The sequence below is a fragment of the Aplidium turbinatum genome, chromosome 16 (assembly GCF_918807975.1).
Source record: "Aplidium turbinatum chromosome 16, kaAplTurb1.1, whole genome shotgun sequence".
NCBI lineage: Eukaryota > Metazoa > Chordata > Ascidiacea > Aplousobranchia > Polyclinidae > Aplidium > Aplidium turbinatum.
Window position 1 is genome coordinate 4,938,348 of NC_137487.1, and position 27,563 is coordinate 4,965,910.

At 38.2% G+C, this 27,563-nt stretch overlaps 1 protein-coding gene across 2 annotated transcripts; it reads left to right on the forward strand.

Moving 5' to 3' along the window:
* Positions 1-207: 207 nt before the first annotated feature.
* LOC145785774 (chondroitin sulfate synthase 3-like) lies at positions 208-27,563 on the forward strand. 2 transcript variants are annotated; one of them, XM_082597483.1, is made up of 7 exons: positions 208-576; positions 18,476-18,708; positions 19,383-19,591; positions 20,056-20,265; positions 20,969-21,194; positions 22,499-23,191; positions 24,017-27,563. In XM_082597483.1, the coding sequence occupies exons 1-7, from the start codon at positions 383-385 to the stop codon at positions 24,637-24,639; spliced, it is 2,388 nt and encodes a 795-aa protein (XP_082453609.1). In that variant the 5' UTR covers positions 208-382; the 3' UTR covers positions 24,640-27,563. The 2 variants fall into 2 exon arrangements, with proteins under 2 accessions (XP_082453609.1, XP_082453610.1); XM_082597484.1 differs by lacking the exon at positions 208-576 and adding an exon at positions 16,079-16,254.

A 27,563-nucleotide genomic window follows, 5' to 3' on the forward strand; every position in this document is an offset into this window, starting at 1 on the left:
TTTTGCCGTTGTAGATGGAAGCTAATTTCGAGGGCTGAATTAATAAATATGCAGCAGGTAGCCTACTATAGTATACATATATATACCGGTATATATTTTTTAATTTCTGTAAGGAATTTTTTGCTGTTGGGAATGGGATTAATGTTAAAGAGATTTTGTGTATCACACTCTACTAACATCTTTTTTTTACAAGGGCATAGTGGCTAACTTTATTAAATAACTGCATTTCACAACTACCGGTACTAGAAAAAATAGAGATCTAGTGGCATCCAGTTCTTTCCACACCAATCACGTGGAGATTTTATAGTGACTTTTTCAAGTCAACACTATTAATGGCATGCCTCTCCCATTTTTTTGTTTATAACTTTTCCCGTTCAAAATCATGTCGCTATTTGCTGTACACATCTCTTGGTTTTATGATGGGAATGTTGTTCCATGCCACCATCATGTTCATGTTTACAACACCTTGCACACATCATACCTCTTTAACAAGCCATTCCTCTTTAAAGAATGGAGTATCTGGCAAAGGACCAAGACATTCCAAGTTATCTCCACCATCTGCAAACATCTATTTGGGTTGGTATATTTATCATTATCTAGAGTCTAGACCTACTTACTTATATTGCTTTGGATATTATTATGTAGCAATTTTTAGACTAGACTTCTGATTGTGTAAAAAGTAATCCACAGTAGTAAAATTATCTAACAGGCAATTGTGTAAAACATTGAAATATGAAAGAAGGACACCGGCTGGCGGCCAATGTGATTACTAAAGACAAGGGTTTTTGTAGCTGATTGATTACTGGTGCAACCTAATTCGTACCCTGCAAAGATCGAGAGAAAAAATAGCACAAAGCCAAAGTCGCTGATCGCAACAAAGCCGAAGTTGCTAATTGGAGTTTCTGCAAAAATTTTAAAGTTAGGGTTAGTGTTAAGCGGAAACTCCGATCCATGTGCTATTTTGGCTTTTTTTGAATTTTCTTTAATTTTTTAGGGTACGAATAGTTCAGGGTACGAATTAGGTTGTATCCATTGATTACCTAAACCAGGAATGTGCAAATCATGTCCAAAGAGATACCGGTATTCTCCTTTTGTTTACCAGTAAATGTCTATTTCATGACTTATTGTCTTTTTTCAGTTGTTTATAAACATAGACAATGATACAATTAAATATATAAATGAAGTATGCAAACGATAAGCAAATGGTGATTACACTTATCCGATATAGCCTATTCCTTTAAGTGGGGTAAAGTGAACCAATAGTTTTACTTGACATTAGATAGGATTTGGTTTGGGATTTCATGTTTTGATACAATAAAGCGATTGATGCGTTTAAGCAGTACATACATGTGCTTACTCGGTTTTGTTTGTATATGATTGTTAAATGATAACAAAGCCAAAAAAATTGATGTGGGAGGTGTTTCAACGGTTTTGGGGTATTTTTGTGGCACTGAATCCGATTATCCGAATATGGCATTAGTTTTTTTGAACTGGCTCTACTTTTTGAGATATCCATGTTTCAATTTCACAAATATTGGTGCCATGTGGTATAACGAATTAACTGCATAGTATATATACATATATATAGCATATGAAGTGGCGTAACTAGGGGGCGCACCGCCCCGGGCGGCACGCCTGGAGGCGGCAATTTCATACAGGACTTTTTTTTTTGATAATGCAAAAGTATACGAAAAATAAAAGCAAACAGAATGGCAACGTTCAAAACATAGAATAATTCCATGTTAAGTCAATTAAGAAAATGAAATTATCTATTGCAAATGTTTTGAAACTACAAGGTTCTTTTATTGCAAACTGGCTAAATAACTTAGTTTCTATAATAGTTTCATGACCCCATTGACGCCATGTCAAGTCTGTGTCACATTCATTGTTTTTCTTCGCCTGTGGAATTTATAAATTTAGCATCATCGAGTGCGTGTTTGTTTTTATTTGCTACCGTCGTTTGTCGCGGGAGCAAGTCTTTTAGGCGCAGACACTACACTTACACTTAGGCGCCGGTCAAATAGGCGCGCACACTGTGGCGTCCAGATATTTAGGTGTGGATCACTGTGGCGCCCGTTCATTTAGGTGCTATTCCTAGTAAAGTCTGCAGATTGTATGTATCAGCTTGGCAGGTAGGGTAATGCTTTTCACACAAAATATTATATTGAACAGAAAAATATGTTGTTTTGTTAATGCGCGTGCTAGGGTGGTCCAAAAAAAACTTTTTTTGTAAATGTTAATGTCTCACCCTAAAATATTGTTACCATTGATGAGAAAATGATATATGTGAATTTTCATAAAGATTGGTTGATATTTAGGGGTTGCTACCGGGGTTCAAAGTTTTGTCGTTTGCCCCCATTTTAACGTTTCGAGAGGATATGATACGGTACAGTAAAAAATACGGTACAGTGCCATTGTATATTGCAATAAAAATACAGTTTAATAATTACTCTATGGTCTGTTTATAAACTCATGTGTCTGTATTACGAATTATACTAACTGGTGTACATGTACGAAATGTGCGACTTTGTATAAGGTAAAGGTGAGTCCCATACTTGAATACAAGCATCGAGGGATGAGGTTCTCATTATACTAAGCCTTCGGCACTAACGAGAGTAGGGTGGCCAGTTCCTTTCTCTCGGCCGCCTTTACTTCAGCAACTACGCCCACCCAATATATTATACCCTGGGTAGAGGTGGGCGTGGGCGGTGTTTGTCAACAACCAGTATAAGCCGGGAGTCAAACCAGGATTGCATAATTGGAAAGCGAGCGCGTCACTGCTGCGACTTTGTATACTTGTGTTTAAAATTCAGAGACTAAATTGGACATTCATTAACAGCTTTAGAATACAACAAATAAACTACATACAGGAATTATTGCGCGAGGGTCTTTCTACTGCAGTCTGGATATCGCTGACGGTGATCGGCGACGACACGCAAAAGATACTGTTTTTGTTCTTCGTCACATGTGTGTAATGTGTTGTATTCCGTGATCAACGCCACTCCACGCTCGGCAATGTCCCAACCGGGGTGCCAATTGCAATGCTCAAGGGTGCCGCCAGATATTTTAACTTTAACCCGTTAAGTGTGGAATTTATTTATTTATTTTAACTCTAATCCACAATAAGCCTTTGTTTTCTCGCCCAGGAATAACAGCGTGAAAGAGATTTTGAATCGTTGCTGTTTTTTCCATAAAAACGTTTGAAACGCATCATTATTGCCAGGTTTCATGATTTTATTTTGCGTTTCACGGCGCACAAAGTCAAATTGCAGTGATGGATTATCGGATTGTGTGACCCAGCACGATTATAAAATTGCACGATTGTTTGCGAACCACTATAAAATAGAAACTTTTGCATGGGGGATACCATACCTGCGCATACAAACATGATAGCCTACATAGCTAATCGAGAAAAGGCTAAGTTATAATTGATTTATTCTTTATACCAGTGCTCCGCAACCTTTATTTACTCACGGCACACTTAAAAACTCTTTAAAATTTTGCGGCACAATTCGGCCGACACATTTTCAAAATGTAAAAAATAACTATCATCTTTTTAATGAGATATTTGCACTTGTTTCTTGCTTTAATAAAGTTAACAATTTGGATACAGTCATTCATTGTTTCTGTCAGCTCCCTTGTAAAATGTTTGATCATCAAGGCTTCCCTGTGTAAGCAGCAATACATAAGTTGAATGGCTGGATTTTGACGTTTTACCCATGCAGCTAAACTTCTTCCTTCGCCCACCATTGCTGAAGCACCATCTGTGCAAACGTTGATGCAGTTATTCCAATGGATACCATGGGTTATGAAAAACTCGTTGGTCACTCTAAAAATTTCCTGGCCAGTCGTTCGTTCCTGGCTGGAAGTTCTTTGCAAAATAATTAGGCTACTCGTTTGTTATGGACTCGCCATTGACAAAACGTTGGCTACTACACTTAATAGCTGTGCTTTCAATATTACGAAATATTTCATTTAAACACTGCTAACTGATAATTCAAAATGACCTAGCCTGACTTCTAAAAACGCACTACCACGTTAACCAGCCTTTTTTAAAACTAGGGCAGCCTTCCCATTGCGAAAACTTCAATGTGAGGCAAAAAAATCATAAATGCACTGTGGGAAGTCTAGCTAGAGTTTGAGTTGTCTTGCAGTGGTAAAGCGAGAATTTTTAAAACATAAAAACTCCTTTCTTTTCAAAAAGTATGTTCTGATGATAGTTATCCCGCGGCACACCGGTTGCGGAGCACTGCTTTATACTTATATGAATATATTTTGTGAATTGCTTTGCGATTACAATTGGGTCTCCAAATTAGTGGATTTTCCGTACAAACGAACATTAAAACTAAAAAAACGAGAACGACTGCTTATAGTCGAGGAAGAAATGTGGGTGGCTTTGTCGAATGTGCCTCGAGATATTAAGGGACTTGTGCAAGAAGTCAAGCCCAAATTTCACACTAAATTTTGAATAAATACATTTATTTATGCGCGCTATACTGTACAACTCATTCTGTGCTATTTCATACAGTTACTTGAAATACAGAAATCTCATAAAATTGACCCAGTTTTGCCAGGATGCCGCAAACTATTTATCTCTTCGATAGGGTGCCGCAAGGTCAAAAAGGTTGGGAACCACTGCTCTAAACCCTTGACAGCCTGTTTTAACCTAAAAGGAGGACTTTCTGATGATTACCCTTTTAGGGTGAAACAGGCTGTCAAGGGTTTAGACAGTGGTTCTCAACCTTTTCTGAGTCATGGCCCCCCAGACTGTGGCTCTAAAAGACCATGGCCCCCTTGAGCAAAATAAAAATGTATTTGTTTAAAGAACAATGAAACGAAATCAATAAAAACAGTTAACGAATGATTTAATGCTTTCTTTTTCGTAATAGACTACGCTAGTAAATCAAGCGTATCCTTAATTGTTACGTTACAATCACAAAAGATGATGCAACATGCAGTGAGATAGAACATATGATGAAAAAACATGCTTTTAGCTAGCTTTACGATACTAACACCTACATGAGTGTTTTTTGTGTCACAATTCTGTTATAATTCATCAATACATGTTATAATTTATTAATGAAGCTTTTTATCGTGGCTCCCCTGAGAACGCTCTGTGGTCCCCTTGGGGGGCCGAAGGCCACGGTTGAGAACCCCTGGTTTAGAGGGTAATAACTATGTATAATATGTACTATGTATATTAGTTTACATCATGTACATTTGTACATGTAGTTTATTTACTGTCTTCTAAAGCTGTTATTGATTGTCAAATTTAGTCTCTGAACTTTAAACACAAGTATACAAAGTCGCACATTTTGTATATATATGTAGACCAGTTAGTATAATTCGTAATACAGACGTACATGAGTTTATAAACAGACTATATAGAGTAATTATTAAACTGTATTTTTCTTGCAATATGCCATGGCACTGTACCATATTTTTTACTGTACCGTATCATATCATATCTGTATCACATCCTCTTAAAACGTTAAAATGGGGGCAAACGACAAAACTTTGAACCCCGGTAGCAACCCCTAAATATCAACCAATCTTTATGAAAATTCACATATATCATTTTCTCATCAATGGTAACAATATTTTAGGGTGAGACATTAACATTTACAAAAAAAGTTTTTTTTGGACCACCCTAGCGCGTGCGTTTATTTGTTGTTAGTCATGGCTTCAGTGAGTGAAGCTGCTTAAACTGGCAATGCCTTTCACACAAAATGTTATATTGAACAGAAAGATATATTGTTTTTTAATCCGCGTGTTCGGCATTTATTTGTTAGTCCAGGTTTGCATCAGCGAAAGTTTTATCAATAAGTTATTCAAGTTACCGAACATTACTGACTTCACTTTTAGTTAAGTCAAATAATAACTAAGTTACACTAAACATCAGTAAAAAAATATACCGTAGCCTATATTCAAGCGGGTGGTAGGCTTGAGTGAAGAGTAACTTAGTTTTCCGTCAATATCCGGACTAGGTTTTGCCAAAGCTGAGTTGATGCAATCTGCAAACTTTACTAAGAATAGCACTTAAATGAACGTGCGCCACAGTGCTCCGCACCTAAATATCTTGACGCCACAGTGTGCGCGCCTATTTGACCGGTGCCTAACTGTCTGCGCCTAAAAGAAGTGGACCCTTTGTCGCGTGCCAAGAATCGCTGAATGAGAGCACAGATGCTCCCTTTGCTGTGCTCAGTGTAGCGGCCAGTCTCATTTGCTTCCTTTTGTATTTTGTTTTGTTGGTGCTCTCTACACTATACAGTATAAACATTTCAGTAAATGATTTTACCGTATAGCGCTGTAAAGCAGTGTCTATGGAGTCTACAGACGCTTCATGTTTGAAATCGATTTCACACGATCCACGCTTAACCCCCCACAAAAACAAGTCAGAAAATCTTTGAAGTCTACTTACGCGAAACTACAATCCTATCGCTGTGTAAGTTAGACTGGTTTTGCAGAGCTCCACAGTGCATTTTTTCAGATTTAGATTTTTATTAATTACTGTAGCAATATACTACCTCAGGCCTCAAAACAACTTTTTTTTTCTGGCGGCCAAACGTGTCCGACTGAAGCAAGTTGTTCGGCGGCCAATCACAAGCACATGGCGGCCATCGGAACATCGACACGCATCAACATACAATCTTCAAAATTAGCACATTTTTACTTCGGCAGAAACGTTGCCGAGGCCAAACGACAAAAGTTGAAATTGCCTCAGCAATTGCTGTGAACGTTTATTACGAAACAATTCCAACAAAACATGTAAAACGAGAAGCGAAAAATATACTAGAGTAATCTATCACGACCGCACTGTTTGATTTATTGTGATGTATATAATAATACCAAAAGTAGCGATAAAGCGAGCAACAAGATATGCACGTCGCACGCTGTTACAGTAATTCGCGTTAAAATAACTCACGGGGGGAAGAGTAAGTTAATTTTGGGTTGATTTAACGTTCGAGTCAGCACAAATCGATTTAATTTTCCCGGCCGGTTATATTGCATAACAACAATGCCCAATAATAAATTTACGTTTGTTTTACATCAATTCAACATCTAGCAACATTGAATTATCATAAAATAACGTTAATTGCTCAACCAGGCACTGGTAACAAATTAATAGCTCCCTGCTAGAAGATTCCCTCGATTTACGTATACTCTAACATAATTTTACTGCGAACAACACAAAGTCTGTGTGATAATGATATAGAACTAGCTGTCAAAATCGGAATCATCAGATGCTATATCGGAGCACGAGGTTGTCGCATCATCACTGGAATCAGACACATCAAGAGCTCATCGCTTGGCTGTAAATCTACACCGTCTTCGCCATTCGCAATAAAGCGTCCACGGCTTTCGGGTTTTGATACCAATCCACACGCCTCTTTCTTTTTCGTAGAGCTCCATCAGGGTGTTGACTAAGGAACAAATCTATGGCTGTGCCATAACGACTGGGAGGAATGTCTAACCCTAACCTTACAAGCACTCGTGTGGCCTTGGCATTTTTATTGCCGACGCTAATGCGCCATTCATGCATCTGCGTTGGCAATTGCCAACGCTAATTTCGAAGATTGAATATATCGCATCAGTAAAATGTATTGTGATGTCACTTGCATTCTGCGGATGTCAGACATCAGCTGCTTGGTCAATCAATAATGTTAACAGTTCAAGCATTATCGGGTACTTTGACTGCTTTCTAATCCTTTGTGATTATAAGTGGCAAAGTACTTTATTCACAAGGCCGCTTGCTTAAAATTTTCTCGGAACTTCATGGCGGACAAATGCGGCCGACGGAAGAGCGAGACCCGGCGGACAAAATGTCGGTTTTTGTAGGTTAATGGCTGCCTTCAGTTTCGAGGCTTGCTACCTAAGCCTACTGTACTATTGTTACTGATGCCATGCCGCACTGGATTTCACTTTTGGCCACATAAACCGGCCTTGTATCCATACAGGGAGAGGGGGATCACAACACTATGTTTATTAACTGTTGTAATAAATAACTTTGCTACTGTCACTAGAATGTGGGTCTGCTACTATTCGGTGAGTCCGATTCGGTGAGTTCTTAACCTCTAACCCTAAAACGGCAATGATAATTAGGCTACGGTACCCGATAATTTAAAAAAAAATTGAAAAAATCCCCCGTTAAGGAGGGATCGGACTCACCGAAACGGGCCATTTCGCTAGAATGTGGCTGTTAGATCGCGAAAAGTGAAAACATTGCGCAGTAACATGGTTACAAATTGATGATTTTAATTCTGCAGCAATTTTGTGCTTTTGCATTCAGTATACGTTCGTCTGACTCTACACCGCAATTGAAAAAAGCACGTTGCGTATTGTAGTGCTGATAAAAAAAACGCATTTCAGTTTCACATGCTTTTTCTTAAAGGGGCGGCAAAATCTGAATCCGCCCTGGGCAGCACATTCCCTAGCTACGCCACCGAGCATAGGCATCTCAAAGAGTCTTGTAAGTTCAGTTAAATTTATATTTATTATGATAAGGGGAGGGGGATACAAAGTATTCCTGAAGGAGGACAAACCTTGTTGTCATAAGGAAACTATAAACTTCGTCTTCACTTTACTCATCAGCTGCCCAAATATTGTAGCGAGTTAAAGAGTTATAATAATAATAACAACAGACACTTTTCTAACTGATAGATCACCCACCATGATAAGCCAAACAAAGTTTAATAAACACCACATGCCATCTTCTACAGTAAACCACAGCCTACAGTTCTCAGAGACAGAGATATTGTAAGTGAGGTGCTTGACAAGAGTTGTGTTAGCCCAGTTATTCATCGAATTTTCATCTGTTCTAGTGTTACATTTTAACAGGGACTTTAATACAGTACAATATTTTTAACAGAGTTAGTATCTTGTTTTGACCACTTTTACTACGTATGTTTCATTCAGTTTCTATTAACATGGTATTTAAAATTACCTATTGCTGCGTTGATGATGTCATGTTAAAACTGAAGATTTCACAGAACATAAATATGTTGAGTGGTGTATTGGTGGTGGCTGAATAACCAAAAACATCGTCTTTAAATGCGCATTAGGGTGGCCAAAAAAAATGGAAATTTTTTATTTTTGTGTGCACACCCTCTCATTTGAGGAGGATTTATGAAAAAATGACACTGTGAAAATTTGAAGTGAATCCGACAAGAGGAAGTGCTCTCCCACCGACCTCAAAGTTTGCTTTCTTTGGCATAATTCGTCAAAATTCCTTGAATATGTGACGTAATTCTTTTTTGACTTATCTACATTGCAGTTGCAGCATTTTTGTGTAAACCATTGTTTTACTCTGAATTTATGATACAATAAGTGTTTCCACATGCAGAAAAACAGAAATAATACACAAAATAGATCACGTTAACAAGCGTTTGGTATGAAATAAAATGCACTGAACTTTAGCTAAAACCGCATAAAAGTATGTTCACCAGTCACGATTGCAACGCTTCAGGTGACAACACATTGCCCAGAAATTGCAAGAGAAATGTTTGTAAAGAGTCAAGCCATTGGTTGACTTTATTGCACTTGTTGGAAGCAGCTTTCTGTGGTGCTCGATCACTTGATAGAGGAGCTGGCGCTGTTGTTCATTTTTTGTATGGACTTCATTGAAGTCAGTAGCTAATTTGACTGCCCGCTCTGCACAATCATTGACGGCTTTGAGATGACGCCAAACTTTGCATGCTTCTTTATTATCATCACGATCACGCCATGTGTCAACAGAAGCAGTGACTCGAAAAGGTTAAGTGAACGCTGTGTTACAAACTGTGCCAAAGAGGGACGTTAAAACTTGACAATTTTGTTTGGGGCAACACAACGAACATCTTCGGGAAATGGGTCTTTCTTAAGAGCATTAACGATTGCCTTCTTTTCATCATCTGTGTTATTATCACTGAATAAAGGCAGTGCAGCAAGATCCTCACTGATGTACCACAAGCGCAACCTCAACTTTTTTCTGCCACTTGAGAAATCGCATTGTCAACCTCTTTATAATCCTCTGTGAGCTGTAACATTGCTAGGTCATTTGTAGGGGCAGATATTGATGGTGCTGCAAACCAAAAAGTGGCATAGATGGTAGTAGTTCATATTACTTCATCTACAACTGTACTGCATGCAAGTGGCAGTGTAATCTTATTGACCTTCATCTCGTAGTAGACGGCGAAGAACCACACCCCATACAGGCAGCTGACATGGCCCTCAAGAGAGTCAACAAATGGACACCCACTCTCTAGTGTTGACTCCCTTGAGGGGCTATGTCAGCTGCCTGTATGGGGTGTGGTTGTACGAGATGAAGATCAATAAGGTTACACTGCCACTTGCTTGCAGTACAGTTCTTGTGAGTGAAAGCTAATATCGCTACCACTGCGAAGACTCACGTTGTTACCAAACTAAAACGCATCCATCAAGAGCATATAGGAGAATCAAAGCACAAAGGGAGGCGAAAATCAGCTTCCCAGCTGACCTCAGAAGCTGACTTCACCCAGAGTTTAAGTGCATTATTTGATATTGCACATGCTAACTGGGAATGCCGCATAACAATACCAAAAGACTGCCAGTTTTTGATAGACCAAGGTGGTGCATGACAGATAGTGATGACAACATAGGACCCAATGCATCGGCAAGCTGCTGCAAAGTATAGAAAGCGCAAAGATGATGAACAGAGACGCAACAGAAATCGCATTGATCCAGTACCATCAAGTGCTGCTGCTTTCTCATCTGAAAATGATTAGCAGATGATGAAGATTCTTCCAGTGACCCACTGTTTGCACCGTAAATCCAAATAACACCAAAACAAAAGAAAACCCAGTAGGAGCAGCCATTACCAAAACGCTGCATTATCGATAATCCACTGTTTAATGCAGCACTGAACAGAACTATAACATCAAGTCGTCAAGCAATGATGATCGTCACTCCTGCTCTTGCTGCAGTTGGAATTGATATAAATGAATTGACAATGTCACATTCCTCTGTCATGAAGCTCGAAACACTTCACGTGAAAGCCTGGCAGCTGCGGTGCTGCAAAAATTTAAACCAACAGTTACAGTTCCACTTGTTCATTTTCATGGTAAACATTTGACTGATGCCAATGGCACAAAGTGCAAATCTTTGGCCATTGTAGTTTCTGGTATGCATGTTGAGATACTGCTTGGCATTCCGAAGCTGCCTGTTGGAACGGGATCACTAATGGGCCAAAAAGTAGTGGAATTCATACACGAGTTGTAGCAGAGCACTTAGCTGCACTTTGTTTTGACACGACATCAAGCAATACGGGAATCCACAGTCCACACTGGAGCTATCACTGTCATGCAGCAGGCATTTAATCGAAGGCTGCTATTTCTTGCATGCCATGATCTCAAAGTCGTCAATGATTGTGCAGAGCTGGCACTGGGCAGTTAAATTAGCTACTGACTTCAATGAAGTCCTTACGGAAAATGAACAACAGCGCCAGCTCCTCTATCAGGTGATCGAGCACCACAGAAAGCTGCTTCCAACAAGTGCAAGTAAAAGCCAACATGCCAACACCTCCATTAAATAAAATCAATGGCTTGACTCTTTACAAACATTTCTTTTGTTTTTTCTGGGCAATGTGTTGTCACCTGAAGCGTTGCGATTGTGACTGGTGAACGTACTTTTATACGGTTTTCGCTAAAGTTCAGTGCATTTAATTTCATGCCAAACGCTTGTTAATGTGATCTATTTTGTGCAATATTTATGTTTTTCTGCATGTGGAAACACTTATTATATCATAAATTCAGAGTAAAACAATGGTTTACACAAAAATGCTGCAACTGCAATGTAGATAAGTCAAAAAAGAATTACGTCACATATTCAAGGAATTTTGATGAATTATGCCAAAGAAAGCAAATTTAGAGGTCGGTGGGAGAGCACTTCCTCTTGTCGGATTCACTTCAAATTTTTACAGTGTCATTTTTTCATGAATCCTCCTCAAATGAGAGGGTGTGCAAACAAAAATAAAAAATTTCCATTTTTTTTGGCCACCCTAATGCGCATACTGATTGACGATAAAAATTTTTGTTTCAGAGTCTTCTACAGAAGAATTGGGATAGTTTTGTTTAGGATTTGAAGCAATGTTGTGTTATGATCCAGAATGTTTTTGGTTTGTCAGTCACCACCATTCAACAATCAACATATTTATGTTTTGTAAAATCTTCAGTTTTATTTTAAGTGCTTTTAGATCATTTCATTCAAATGTGTGCCTAGCATATTTTTTAAAATTTTTGTTGTTTTAAAGTCAAACTCCATTTGACATGTCTTCTGTACTATGCGACTGATGACTTACAGTACTGGCCAAATTATAAGCCATTTTTGTAAAAAGAGCATTTTTTCATTTTTTTTTTTTTAACTAATATCTACACAAATTGATAGTTGTTAAGAACTGATTGCATGTTGTAATCTTTAGTTTAAAAAAATCTAGGCTTGTTAAAAAGCGTAGACTTTAGTTAAAAAATTAATTAAGAAAATTCTCTTGAAATATACAATACATTAGGGTGACCCAAAAAAAACTAAGTTTTGATTTTTAAACTTTTTCTTGTTTAGACCTCTGCATTATAGTCCTAAATGACACCTTGCCAAGTTTTGTTGAGATTGGTCCACATTTGACGCCCTAACAGTGGGCCGGTACCCCCCGCCGGGTCAAAATCGGCCAATCTGGCTGTATCTCAGCAACCAATAGGCCTAGAATGCTCAAACTTAGCTTTGAAGAAGCAGAATGCATGGTTTCCTATCTAACTTCCAGAGGGTTTTGGGGTCTACACCAATTAGTTTATGAAAAAAATGCAAAAAACACATTTTTAACCAAATGTGGACCCCATAAACGTGTAATGTTCAACTTTTAGTTCAATATACAACACTAATTGACTAATGACACAAAATTTAAAATACAAGCAACTTTTGTTTAATCATAGACAAGCTTTATTGCTTTACCACTTAACTTTTAACCACTGACCACTGCAACTACCCATTAAATAATTCAAGACATTTTTTTTTTCATTTTTCGTATTAGTTTACCACTTAACATTTCTTAAAAATGATTTTGTGGTTGTGTCCAGCTTTTTGGTAGACAATGATTTCTCGGCCATATCTCGAAGTTTGGATTGGTAAGCATGAGTGACTTTGATTGCTTTGTCCAACTCTTTCTCACTACTTGGAGCAGAAGCCCTTTCCTCAACATCAGTGACCATGCCCAAAACTCTCTCCACAACATGATTTGTAGCAGGCATGTTCTGTAGCAGAGCTTTGAACGATGAAAACTCCTCCATATGGTGCCAGGATCTGGGACTTTCATGAGTCAAACATTCAAACTTGGAAAAAATTCTGATGAGTTCAAAAGAGTCTGGTCCGATCAAGTCCAGCAAGGGTCATTCCATGTCAGTTGGACCAAAAAAAATGAAAAACCAAACCCACCATCTCAGATTTTGATGAAACTTGGTTATCTGGTAGAACTTTTGGCACTGATCATGAAAAAACATTTTTTTTGAAAATCGGACAAGTATCGACGAAGTTATGACCTTCCAAAGTTGGCCATTTTGGTGATCACTCAAGCAGAAAAAAAACACGTCAAATTGAGGGGGTTATTTCCATGCAGCATAACTCTTGTGTTAAACCCTTTTTTCAAATGAACTACGAACCCCAACCACTTGCTCCACTCAAATCTCTACGAATCTGTGAGCGAGCAATCGAGCATCCTCGGCAACTGAAATCGAGACACCCATTTGTATGTGACGCACAACTCCTGATGAAAACCGCTGAAGACGAATCCATCAGCGCGGCTACCTGGGAGGACAGCAAATGGAGCTCAGAGTGAAAGAAGAACTCCTCGACTCTAAAGTTGTATCTCCGACACCAGCCCCCATCCAACCGGAATGGATAATTTGCCAAGGAAGGCCTGGGTGCGGCTCAACCGCCTGCGTACTGGGCTAGCCTACTGGAGTCAGACTATTCCGCTTCAACATGCACAAATGGGGGATGGCTCCATCCGCAATCTGTGAGTGTGGCAAAGAGGAACAAACCACAGACCACACCATCTGTAACTGCACCAAATGGTGTGCGTGGTCTGCTTGAACTGGATGACGAATCAATGGATCAATGGACGAATCAAAGGATTGCTGCTCAACACCTGCTCAAGCATCTAAACAGCATCGCCACTGCCCAAGAGTGGTAAAAGACAGAGCCCTTGACCCCTGGAGTAACAAAGAAGGTTTAAAGTTTAAACGAAGAAGAATAGACAATATTGTTCTTGTTGGAATTTGGAAACAGTTTCCTGTGTTCAGTAACAACTTGCAAAAGAAACTGAAGTTGGTACTCATCTTCAGTTAAGATTTTGTTAAAATCCTGGATTAGACTTAGAGCAACTCCTCTCTCTGCTCTGTCATTGACTACTGAAAGTCCCTTCGCCATGTGTAAAGCTTGAATAAATGCACCATCTTCAGTCCAATGAGCAGGATCCTTTGAAAGTATAATTATTGCTTCATTTTCACCCAACACCAACAGCTGAAGAAGCCATTTTGAATTAGAGGTGCAATACTGATCTAGACCCTTATTGCTAAGAAACGCATCTACTTTGATGCTTGGTCTCCTTGGTGGACGTTCTCCTGTTTCATCTAACATGGTTGCCACCATTAGCTTTTTACTTTCCACAGACAATCGAGAGTCAAACAAGGCTAGACCAACCATTTCTTCGGACAGATACCATAAATGCAGACCAAGCTTTTTGCATAAATCGCCTTCGCCATCCAACAAGTGCGATGCATAGCACCTGAAGCTTGAAAGCGGATTCCACGCTCAGGAGTTTCTCCAAGGAATATGATAAAAAACGGGCATTTTAGCTATGCATGAATGCATAAAAGTTTAGGAATACTTATTTCGTTTATTGCTTTACCAGTTTTACAGGTTAGTTTATGAACTTTGTTTATTGAATAGCTTGGGCCACAATACTTGTTTAGCACTGTTTTGTGCTAGAATACCGAAAACAGGTTTTTTCTAAATAACTGCTTTTCTACTCAAGATAGACGCAATCACTGTTCAGAAAGCAGATAGGAAATCATGCTTTCTGCATCTTTTGACACAAAAACCGTATCTCTAGCTCAAGCAGTTTTTGAGATATGCAGATTTGGTATTTTGGAGGAGGGCGCAAAACTTTAGGGGGGGAGGGCCACTTCTAAATCAATTTCAAATTCAAAAATTTTTTGCAGGAGTTATTTTTTCTGACAACCTCACCTTTTAAAAGGGTGTCCCACACAAAATTCATATTTTTTTCATTTTTTGCCAAATAAGAGCCACCCTAATGGTCACTGATGTTGAGGAAAGGGTTTCTGCCCCAAGTAGTGAGAAAGAGTTGGACAAAGCAATCAAAGTCACTCATGCTTACCAATCCAAACTTCGAGATATGGCCAAGAAGTCATTGTCTACCAAAAAGCTGGACACAACCACAAAATCATTTTTAAGAAATGTTAAGTGGTAAACTAATATGAAAAATGAAAAAAAAAACTGTCTTGAATTATTTAATGGGTAGTTGCAGTGGTCAGTGGTTGAAAGTTAAGTGGTAAACCGAAGTGCAAAAGCAATAAAGCTTGTCTATGATTAAACAAAAGTTGCTTGTATTTTAAATTTTGTGTCATTAGTCAATTAGTATTGTATACTAAACTAAAAGTTGAACATTACACGTTTATGGGGTGCACATTTGGTCAAAAATGTGTTTTTTGCATTTTTTTCATAAACTAAATGGTTTAGACCCCAAAACCCTCTGGAAGTTAGATAGGAAACCATGCATTCTGCTTCTTCAAAGCCAAGTTTGAGCATTCTAGGCCTACCGGTTGCTGAGATACAGCCAGATTGGCCGATTTTGACCCGGCGGGGGGTACCGGCCCACTGCTAGGGCGTCAAATGTGGACCAATCTCAACAAAACTTGGCAAGGTGTCATTTAGGACTACAATGCAGAGGTCTAAACAAGAAAAAGCTTAAAAATCAAAATTTAGTTTTTTTTGGGTCACCCTAATATACATAACTAATAATTTGGCTGGTTGTGGTACTGTATGTTTTCTTGAAGTTAACTATTGACCCAAAACGACAGGCATGATGTCCGCTGGTAAGTTCATCACCAGTCGTGTTCAGCGTTCGCTAGATACATGGCTGCAGAAAGGAGGTTGGAAAGTAGAAGTGTTTGCTGATGCAGATCCTGCTTTACTTACTGTTCCCAAAGGTTTAGACTTTAAAATTGTCACGTAAGCATAACTGTTAACTTTTCTAAATATATGTAACTTCGTAATCAAATTAGTAACCTTACTTAATGAGCTTATAAGAACAACATTTTTTTTGCTTGTTTGACAACTAAGCTCGCTTTGTATAGTGGTTCCTGTGTGTGTGAAATTGATAGTTCAGTAATCAGTATGTATGTTGTATTGACTATATATATTATATATAATAATATATTGTTTATTTTTTGATAGTTTCAGTAGCCTATATGACAGGGTGTGAGCAATTAATTTGACACAAGGGTTTCTAGAGAAAAGTTTTACTAAGTAATAAGTATTGTAACATGCATAACAATAAGTGATTTGTAAATTCTTTGTTTGTGTGTAACATTTAGGCCTACAAAGATGTGTGTGTAAGAGATGAGGTGATATTCAAGCATGTCTACTGCCTGTGCGTAACTGTGTGTGTTGTGGCTCTTTGCGGATATCGCAATAAAAATGTGACTCTTGGTCTCTGACTGGTTAGCTAATCTTGATCTACACATTTGATTCTGTTTTTGATTTTTTTTTTTTTTTCTATCTACACATTTGATTCTGTTTTTTTTTTTTTTTTTTGATTTTTTTTTTCTTGATCTACACATTTGATTCTGTTCTTTCATTTGCTGTAACATTTTGGTCATTTTTCTGCCATTTAAATATTTTTGAGCTGTTTAGTGTCTGCTAGTCTAAAGAGTCCTGAACTTCTTTGCCCAGACAGCAAAATCTGTCTTTTGTGGTCGATAAATTGTTTAAAAACGTTGAATTAATGTAAAAAAAACGAATTTTGCTAGCTAGTTAATAACCACTGCACACACAAAAGTAAGTTTCCTTCGGAAACGTTTTCTTTTTTGTCCATTGCAAAACTTCGTCAGCAGGGAAAGCAGACATACTTTTGAATCAACATAAACACAAACGGTTTATTATTATTGTAACTGTCTCCGCCGCCAGTGTAGCCAAATCGTTTGGCATCCGCTGGCTTCGATCAGTCTTTCAACAAGGTTGATAGGATCTCCATTCTGTTTTGTCCTTTGCGATGTTTTGTAATCGATGGAGATGTGGTGTGCTGAGCAGGGATCCCAGGCCAGCTTTTCTGATGTCAGATCTCAGCAGTTGTAATAAGTTGGTACGATGACGTCCGGTTCGGCCTTGGTACTTTTTGCTGCCAATTATTGCAAATTCAAGGGCTTTCTGGGGAGGTGAGTCCTGGTGAAGTCTCAGAATGTGTCCAAACAAACGAATGTGTCCAACACAAACGGTTTATTGCACAAAATTTCAGAAAGACAATTTAAAACTAAAATAAAGTACGAAAATGTCCGTTGCCCACTTGAAAAAAACACACGTAAAGTTGAAATTTTCTCTAGCGATGTTTATAGTACACAGTTCTTAAACAATTTCATCTTTCATGCTGTAGCCTGGTCATTTCAAACTATTAAAACAACTTGTAAAATGCTGCAGATTTTAAAAAGTTTGCGTTATGCATTGCAGTTATTAGATAAGGATTATAGTGTAGATGTTGTTGATGAAGCTTTGGCAAGAAGTTGACACGATTGTTTCTCATAAAACACGATTGTTTCTCATACTGTAGAAAGTCATTAAACGTTTTCAGCCCCGGCAGCTTTTTTAAAGTTCTTTCCATGCTAAAAATTTTTCTAAAAAAATTGGTCAATGCCGAAAAAAAACCTAGATTTGATCTTATAAAAAAACAACATGTGAAAAACCACATTTTTCAAATGAAAACATCACACACTTTTTAACAATGGTTAATTGAAATGAAGGATGAATTTGCTATGTGGGATCTTTATGACTGCTCACTGGCTTAAATGTCACTCAGTGAAGATCTATTTTTACTTTTGTTAATTTTTATTTAAAAAAAAGTAAATGTAGGTTCAAAAACGCAATACAATTTTATAGAAAAATTCTTTGAGCAGAGAAATTAATCGGAGAACAGAGGTGGAGAAAATTTCATATTTAAAAAAAATTTTTGCACATGTTTTTTGTGGGACGTTGAAAATTTTTGTAAATTATGTGATTTGCAGGCGTCAATTGCTCAGTGCTCACCCCTGATCTACTGGATTATATAGTAAATACATTTACATGTGCTGCATACTAACATCACAAGTTCAAAGCCATTTTTTATCATTTTCATATAAAGTCATTCAATATTTCCTGCAAATTTGTGAGAGTCTCCATTTATTCAGAGAAATTTTATTAGACTTCCATCAGTTGATGATACTGCCTATCCTCCTCAAAAGAAATGCTTTTTAATGCTTCGACATATGTTTGATGAACACATTGAAAACTATGACTGGTTTATGAGAGCTGACGATGATGTCTACATTGACTATCCTCGTTTGTCACGTTTATTGCGAACAATCAATAGTAGTCTGCCTGTGTTTTTTGGTACACCTGGATTTGGAATGGATCCTGATGATGGAATTGAAGAAGGTGAGTTGTTATGGACAAGTTTTCAAGATAATAAATGTTTGACTTGGTTCCATCAATTTTGTCAAATTACCTTTTTAGTTTTTCTGTTTTTCCTCATGCTTAGATTTAAATTTTAGGTTTACAAGCTTGTTTCAAAGATCATTAGCAGTTTGCCTCGCTTAGACAATGTTGGCCAAATTAAATGAGGTCTTGAATCCCTAATTAGTGAACATAAACAAATTTTAATATTGCAACGCCCTGAAAAATCTGCTCTTCGCAATCATTCCAACGTCAGACCACGAACAAATTTAAGTCAATGTTGCAATTGTCGATATTGAAAGTGATTGGCTCTGAAGCAATCCTGCCACTCTCTTACATGTGCGATATATGTTGACCGATCCTGTGACGCTGTCAACCTTGTTAATAGACATTAAACAACCCCAAAACCTTTTTAGTGTAAGTCTTCATATGCTTTTTGTAGTTGCATTAAAGGTCCTGAAACCAATAAAAATACATGGACATTATCTTCTTTATCATACGTTTTAAACTTAGTAAAGAAATAAAGGTCAGCTATGCCCATTACCCAACACCACCATTGAAACTGATAACAAATTTGTAGCTTGGATTATAGTCGTTCATTATCATAACACACTAACAAAAATGTAAAAATTCTTCATCCTATCTTTGTTACGCAGGTATGTATTACTTAATGGGTGGTCCAGGAATGATCTTCAGTCGTGGCTTGATGCGTCTTCTACGTTCCCATCTCAGCTACTGCATTCGTCACATGTTCTCCCCACATGAAGACATTGAGATCGGTCGATGTGTGTGGAAGAATGTTAAAAATGTTGTGATTCCAATCGCATGGGAGACTATCGACTTCTTTTATCAGCAATACGACAAGGTTACAAAAAACAAAATTTGACTGAATTTTAAATTTTACTTATCAACTGACGCTCAAAAAGTAACTTTTTGATACTCACTAAATGCATCCAGGGCGTTGTGGCCCTGAAAATATGTGTAGCCTTAAAGATTGGCCTCTTTGTTTTACCAGCTACTTAATTTAAGTCTTCAACCGTCTGCATAATGCTGCACTCGATCGAATTGCTATACCTGTGAACAAATTTCATCGTCAATTGCTCTGCTGCAATAGTCATCAAGCATTTTTTTAATGCAAAATATTTATTTTACTGAATCTTCGAGCTGAAGAAGAGAATGGTGTTCATATGAGTATTCTTGTTCAAATAAATCACAATCTGCATTCACGTTTTGCAGTGGTGAAAAGTCATGGAAATATTGCAGACATCACCTTCATGGCTCTGTGTGATTTAGTGCGGTCTTCTAAGATGATTCCCTTTTTTGTTTCAGAACACCGGAGATGTAGTAAATATTGTAATGGAAGATCTCACAAAGCAAAGAACCTCCAAAACACTTGCATATCATTCAGTGAAGTCTGAATTGCTTCTATATCAACTGCACAAGCAAACCTTGCAGCGGAAAATCGAAGCTTTAATCAACAAAACATCGTCACATCAACATGAAATAGACCGAATGAAGGCAATGCTGCGAGTGAAAGAAGTAAGTTTAGTTGTTTGAGTTCAGCTTTTGCTTTTAGTTTTTATTGAATTATTAAAAAGAAGTTGAATATAGTTGTTTGTTTGTTGAATCAGTTGTTTCACTTGAATCACTCAATCGGTTGTTTGTTGAATTCATTCCAATCAGAAAAAGCTGCCTAGCGACGTTGAAACGACGTACTGTTCATGGTAATAAAACTTCTTCGGTGTCGTCTAAAAGTAGACAATAATATGGTTGCCGACGCCGCGGCTTCCCATTTAAGTCATATTCTATTGAACTTTCTAATCTTTAATGGCAAAACCTTCTTAAGGTTTTGAAAGACTTTATGTTTGTTAGGACTTGTTAGATAACTCAAAGTGGCCTCAATACTCAGCAATTTTATGTGTTTATGTACTATGTAGCCTCCACACTAGCCATCAAGACTTTTCCAAAAACATGTGTTTCTCGGCAGTCGAGTGTAGCAAGAATTGACAGCGATAGACACGTGTTTTGCCCGTGAGGCTGGGCTCATCAGTATCGCACCATTAATTCATGCCACATAGTTCTCAACCGCTGCTTTTGTCGGTCAATTGAATCCTTACCTTACTGTTACTCAGTTGGATATAATGTATAGTATAGGCCTACCGTACTCTTGTAATTGTAAACCTTGTGTGGCAACTGGCAATGAACTTGTAATAATTTTTGTTTGCGGTTTCCCTTTCATTAGGCAACAGACCTCTCTCGCAAGCCTCCACTCTCAGACTTGCCTCTGGTATTAGGAAGTGATAATGAACTGGCTAATTATAAGAGGACAAGCGAGCCATACCGCTGGCCAGAAACCTCGCCGTGGGTGGGAAGTTCTCCTTTGCTGCCTCGGTATATTTCTCAAGATATTTGGATAAACTTTGACAAGTACTACCGCCATCAAGCGGACGTGATGGTGCCTATGAGAGGTAAGGATGTGTGAAAAGCAGACAGACTCAGCTTAACTTAGAAAACCATGTCTAAATTTCGCCTCGAACAAAAAAGGTTCATTTTGAGTTTTCAATTGTTGAACCCAATCGTGGAAACAAGAAGTGGTGGAAACAACAAGTGAAGGATGAATTTAAAAAAGTCGGACTGAAGGAGGAAGATGCAAGGGACAGGGTGAAATGGAGAAAAGGGATTAAAACAATTGCTGCGCGAAAACAATCGGCCACCCCCACTAGTGGGGAACAAACCGACGATGGATTATGATGATGATGAATCGATTGTTGCTAGTTATCTCTTTGAACAGTATTTGTGCACCATCTGTAGGTAAAATATGCAGTCTGTTAGTAGGTTATTCGGTTTAACGAAATTGTTATCTCAAGGTAATATTAATTTCAATTCAGTCGCATGTTCTTAGGTTGCAATGTGTTTCGCTGGTTTTATTTATTCCATTATGATTCATAGAATGGTTATATGCTGTTTGGACCGAAAATTGAGGACCTGATCACAAGCATAGGCTTTCACATATAGTCTAATCATGACTGCAAAGTGGGTATGGTCGTACGAGGATGCACGACTTTATGACGCCATCACCAGGCCGCAAGGCATGAATGACGCGAGACTTGGTCGTTTCTCACTAATATTAATTGTTTTTTTGAATACCGTACTAATTACATTTGTCATGGTAGCAATATCAATTTGTACTTTTTACATAAACAAAATGTAAAAATCGTTTTTTACGCAGTTTAACAAAATGAAGATGAAGCTGCCACGAATGTATTTGTTGCTTTTCAGTCTTAATTGGACATGTCTGCAGGGAAATCTTACTAATCAGAAAAGTCTGGCTAAAAACTTCACTCTGCCAATTGGAAACTTCACTCAGCCTATCTTACACTGTACCTGTTCAAAACGACATTTAATTTTAGTAAGAAATAACCAAGACTTATGTTATTCATGCATTGCGGCATGCGGGATTTGCGTCATTCGTGTCTTGCGGCCTAGGGATGGCGTCATTCGTGTTCACGTCATTTGGACCGCGGCATTAAGTCGTGTACCGGTGGTACGACCTGCTAAATCACCATTGTAACGGTATGATGTATTTTTTAAAACTTAGCCGGCACATGTTCTCTTTAGCTGAGTGACCGATAAATCCTTGTTAATGCCAAGACATTTTTTACGTTTAATACGAGATTTGAGAATTCGTCTCTATTAATTGATATATATTCCACCAGATTTAGGAGTAAGAATTGGGCCACCTGTTTCAGTGGTTTACCTATTTGTCTTTCAGGTCACTCGGACAGGGAAAGGACAGCTCTGTTACGTCACATTTCAAAATTGAATGATGAATTTCTCTTCATGTTTTGCTCTGACTTCCCCAAAGAGCACAACTTTCACCACGGCTACTTGAAGACAACCCGATTTCACGGCATCATGCTACTTATTACATTCCGTGCCTATGACAAAAGTGGCGTCCGTTACTGCACGATGCCCGCCCAAGTCTCCTACGGAGTGACTCTCTTCCATGAGCAGATGCATTCAATACTTTTGGATGAAAAACTCAAACCTTTTGTGGAGGATGCAGCTATTGATCAAATCTGCAGACGCACAAGAGGAGGAGGAAGTCCTCACAACAGGCTCAGCTTCCATCCTCTTGCCGAGCCGTGTCCACTGGACCAGCCTCTTGACCGAGTTGTTCTAATTGTACCTATCCAGGGCCGGTACAAGGCGCTCCAGCAATTCATGGAGCGGTACGAAAGGGATTTCCTGCTTCCGATTAGTCAAAAACGCAGTTTGCTCGCCGATGCCACCAAGCCGAATGTTCTGCTGGTGATTGTGCTGTTGGGAGAGAACGACAGCAATGACCGCGGACTTAATGAGGCCACTTCTGTTTTGTTGAAACGTTACTTGCAAACTTATGGAACCGACTTGCTGAGGTACCACATAGCTGACAACCAGAACCGGGACTTTTCTAGAGGAGCAGGTATTAGCTTCATATGTTTGCTTAATAATTGTACCAATAATGTAGTTTTTGTTTAAGATAAATAAATCCACTAACATAAAATCCGAATTCTCTACAACTGGAGCATTTACAAGTAAAAAGCTCCTAATGTAGAATTCAATGTTGCTTGTTAAACCTATCTCGGTTATGTCGAGTGAGCATTATCTCCACAGCAGACAGTTGGTTTATACTGCGGGATGTATTGCAACTCTCTTTTGAATAAACGTAATTTCTTTTTAATTCAAACCAGAGACTCAATATACGTTATGAATCCTAAAGTAATAACATACAGTTGTTATTCCTGAAGAGGACATCTTGACCTTGTAATGTCGAAAGCGTTCGATATTTAATTTGTTGTGTAGTTTTGTGTTTCTGTAAATGAATTAAACTTGAATAATGAATATGTTCAACTTGATCAAGTTGCTCGGCTTCGTATGCCTGTGGTTCAACAAGATAAACTTTCTGCCGAAGCTCTAAGTATAAATACTGTGAAGTATTTTGTAATTGCAATTCAAAGCATTGACTTTATTGTAAATTTAAGTATGAGGTTAATTTGACCAACGTACAACAAATTTCCAGAAGTCTTAGAATGTGCTGTTGTATTCTAAAACCAGGGCTAAAGTTAAAAGCAAAATTACCCCCCCCCCTAATCTAAGGTTCAAAAACATTGCATACTTGCATACACATTATTTTACAATATTGAGACAGATAAATTTGTATTTATACAATCTGTCTAGTGTGGGAATTGTCAGCCGAAGTCACTTCTGACTCTGAATATCGTTAGCAGTTAACGTATTTGCATTGCAGGCATGCAGCTGGGCTCACTTATCGCGAACCGAAACGACATATTGTTCTTCATGGACATCGATATGATTGTGACGTCATCGTTGGTGACGCAATGCAGACGAATAGTTGTTCAACACGAGATGGCGTGGTACCCGATCTCTTTCAGTCAATACGATCCGCACAAACTGTGTCTCGATGGAGGGTTGGCTGAAGATGGGAACGACGAGCTCTCGTTTGACGTCGCGAACCCTGGAGACGAAAGCTACAGCAATCCAAGGGAAGGAATTAAGAAAACGCCGCTGGATTTATCAGAGAACCGCGGTTTTTGGCGGGATTTTGGCTTTGGCATTGCATGTATGTACAAATCCGATTTTGTGCGGGCTGGCGGCTTTGACTTAACAATAGAAGGTTGGGGTGAAGAAGACAACAAAATGTATCTCTCGCTCCTCCAAGTTGACATGAATGTGCTCCGCGCTAAGCAGGCAGACCTGATCCACATCTACCATCCGAAGCACTGTGACGGATCCTTGGTGGGAGAGCAAGCTGAGAGCTGCCTGCGTACTAAGGCGAGCCATTACGCTGACCTCAATTGCTTGGCCAGAACGTATTTTGCTAAATTAAAAAAGGTGAATCAGAAAAAATAGCTTCTACCTATAGCAATAGTATACGTTATATATTGCAAGAATTACCATTACGTTGCATTATCCAAACGTCTGAAAACGTTTGATACTGGCAAGAGAAGTGTCTTATGACGCTGTGTTGTGTTAAATTGACAGCACTGGTCGTCCCTCGCCTACCTGTGTCAACTTAAGACAAACCAATCGGTTTAAGGTAGAAATCGATGTACAACAGTGATCAGTTAAATGTATTTATAGATTTAACATGGAATATTCTGTTTGAAGAAGTTTGAAGATGAATTTGTAAATTGAGATTGATTTCTAGCTGAATATGAAGAAACAAATTATTTTGTTAGTCAACTCTATCGTATGTCCTGTCATTGAAACCTTCCACTGTACTTGAAATTAATAACGGAAATCCACTAAGTCGTGAAACTGCTGAGAGTCTGATATTCAATTGAAGTCAATATTGAACTTCCAGCCTTTCTTCTCTACTTGACTTTCCAGTCCACCCCATAGCTCAGTTGGTTAGCGCGTGACTTCGTGAACGAAGAAGCTTCATGATCAAGCGGCGCTGGTTGGACTCTCAGGGTGTGCGCTTGAGCAACGCACGTTAAGGACTGCTCTCCATTCAATGGCATCTAATGGAGAGAATAATTCCCTGGCAATAACACTTCATCAATCGGAAACTTCACTCTATCAATTTTGGTAAAAGCCTCTACAAGTATGCGAAACTACCATAAATAACCTATCAAGGCTTTATCAGTCCGAGGATCAAGATTCAAAACCAACCAACTACAATGTATTCACGATTTCTCTACCTAGAAAGAACACTGATGGGAAAACTTTTCGTCTCGTTCGTTATGAAAATCCGCTAGTATGACAACTGCGCACTGTACTAGAACGTGTCTGGTGACCTTATCTCACCACCGGTATATCGAATCTAATTAAAAAATGAAAAGAGCCCAAAACGTAGACAATAGGCTCATGTTCAGCAAACGTTTCGAAAACAATAGCACTGAAGATGAAAACAGTTTGGTTTCCGAAACGTTTGCTAAATATGAATTTAGTATCTACATTTTAGGCTCTTTATTTTTTGATTAGATTGATCAGGCGTTCCAACCATTTACTCCTATATCGAATGTTGTCGAAAGTTTTAAGGTTTATGTTTGTTTTGCGTATGTTTCCATCTGTTTTACATGAATGCATATTATGATCCCACTTCAATAGTCCCGTGGCTTCACAACATTTTGTGTTTTGTGCGTTTACTTCTGCAAAGGTGATGGTTGCTTCAGCGTGTGAACTATGTACTGATCTACCTATAGTGTAACTTGAAATTATTCATCGAGTTCTTAAACCCGACAACTTTGTGCATCAAACTATTAACTTTGCGGAGGAATTTTGTTATTTTGCGATTGCAGGAGTTTTGTTGAAGAAACATCTTTTAAATAGATTACCCGGTTTTTCATCGGTCTTTTATGCATTGATTCAACGTCTGTAGAGGTTGAATCAATAAAAAGGCTGGATTTAGGTGGCTGAAGGTGCCTGGTGATTTATCAAAGTATTTTTCTTCACGCAATGCTGTGTCATTTTTAAACTTCAATCAGAGAGCGTTTGGTCTCATGTCCAAAGTTATGAGTGTTGTGTGTGATTGATTGGCATCGTCTTCAGGTCGGATACCGCAGTTAACTTATTGGCATTAGCAAGACGTGTTTGTATCGATTTCATTCCACCATTAACATTTGCGTACTAGTCTTTGCTTGGCCTTGTCGCTTATTTATTGACAACTAAACAATGCGCCGACTTCTTGTACACCTTTAGTGTTGCACGTGTGACTTGAGTTTATAATTTAACTTAATAATAATAATAACAATATTTATATAGAGCCACATCCACAGTCAAACTATGCTCCTGGGCTTTGCAAAACGAAGTTTGCAATAAAGTTTGCAAAACTTTAAGACGAATTACCCGTATTACATCTACACACAAATCATTTCCAAGTGACTTTTTAATTAATAGCAACTTGATAGGATTGAATTACATAATCCAAAAACAATACATAAAATAAAAAGATAACTACAGAAATTCGAATTTCTGTAGTTATCTTTTTATTTTATGTATTGTTTTTGAATTATGCAATTCAATCCTATCAAGTTGCTATCAATTATCTGTCTATGGTATTCAAGAATCTCTCTACCAAAGCTATACTTTTTAATTATGTGCCGAATATATTGCACCTGCCTATGCTGAAGGCCTGTTGTGTGTGCATTAACGCAATCATCTCTTGTTTCATAAATGTCAAAAAACAAATTTCGCATACCCAAGTACCGTACTATATTTATTACGTTGCAGTAACTATTTTTAGATTCGTAGTTTATACTATTAAATGTATGTAAGTATTAAATTAATTTGTAAGCAGTTTTCATGCTCTTTACTCACCAACAAAGACGCTTTACTCTCCCTTCCCAGTAAAGGCAAGGTCTGCAACATCTGTGTCAGGAGTGTGCTGCTGTTTGCGAGCGAATACCTGACTGTAGACCTGTTCAAAAATCAAACATATGTACAATTTTTTTTAGCCTCGCAATGTTTTCCGTGATTTTGACCGTGAGAAATCCGAAAATGACCATTTTGCTCTCAGATGATGGAATACTATGCCTCAAGAGACCTAAATATTTCCATTTTTGTTAAGCCATGATTCTGACGGTGGAAATCTTCTACTGGCATCACTTTCATCCAATGCCTTACTGACAGCTCACAAGTGAAAATCAACATTTGGATATTTGGCATCATTTTGAGAAGTGTTGGTGGAAATAAGAAGGTTAAGAAGCAGCACTTAGCGCCACTAGTGTTAAAATGCTTTTTGCTTATTTCAGGCGAACTATACACATTACACATCTTTCGAAATTTCTCAATGAGTCTATCTGACAGAAAGAGACCTCAGATGTATTTTT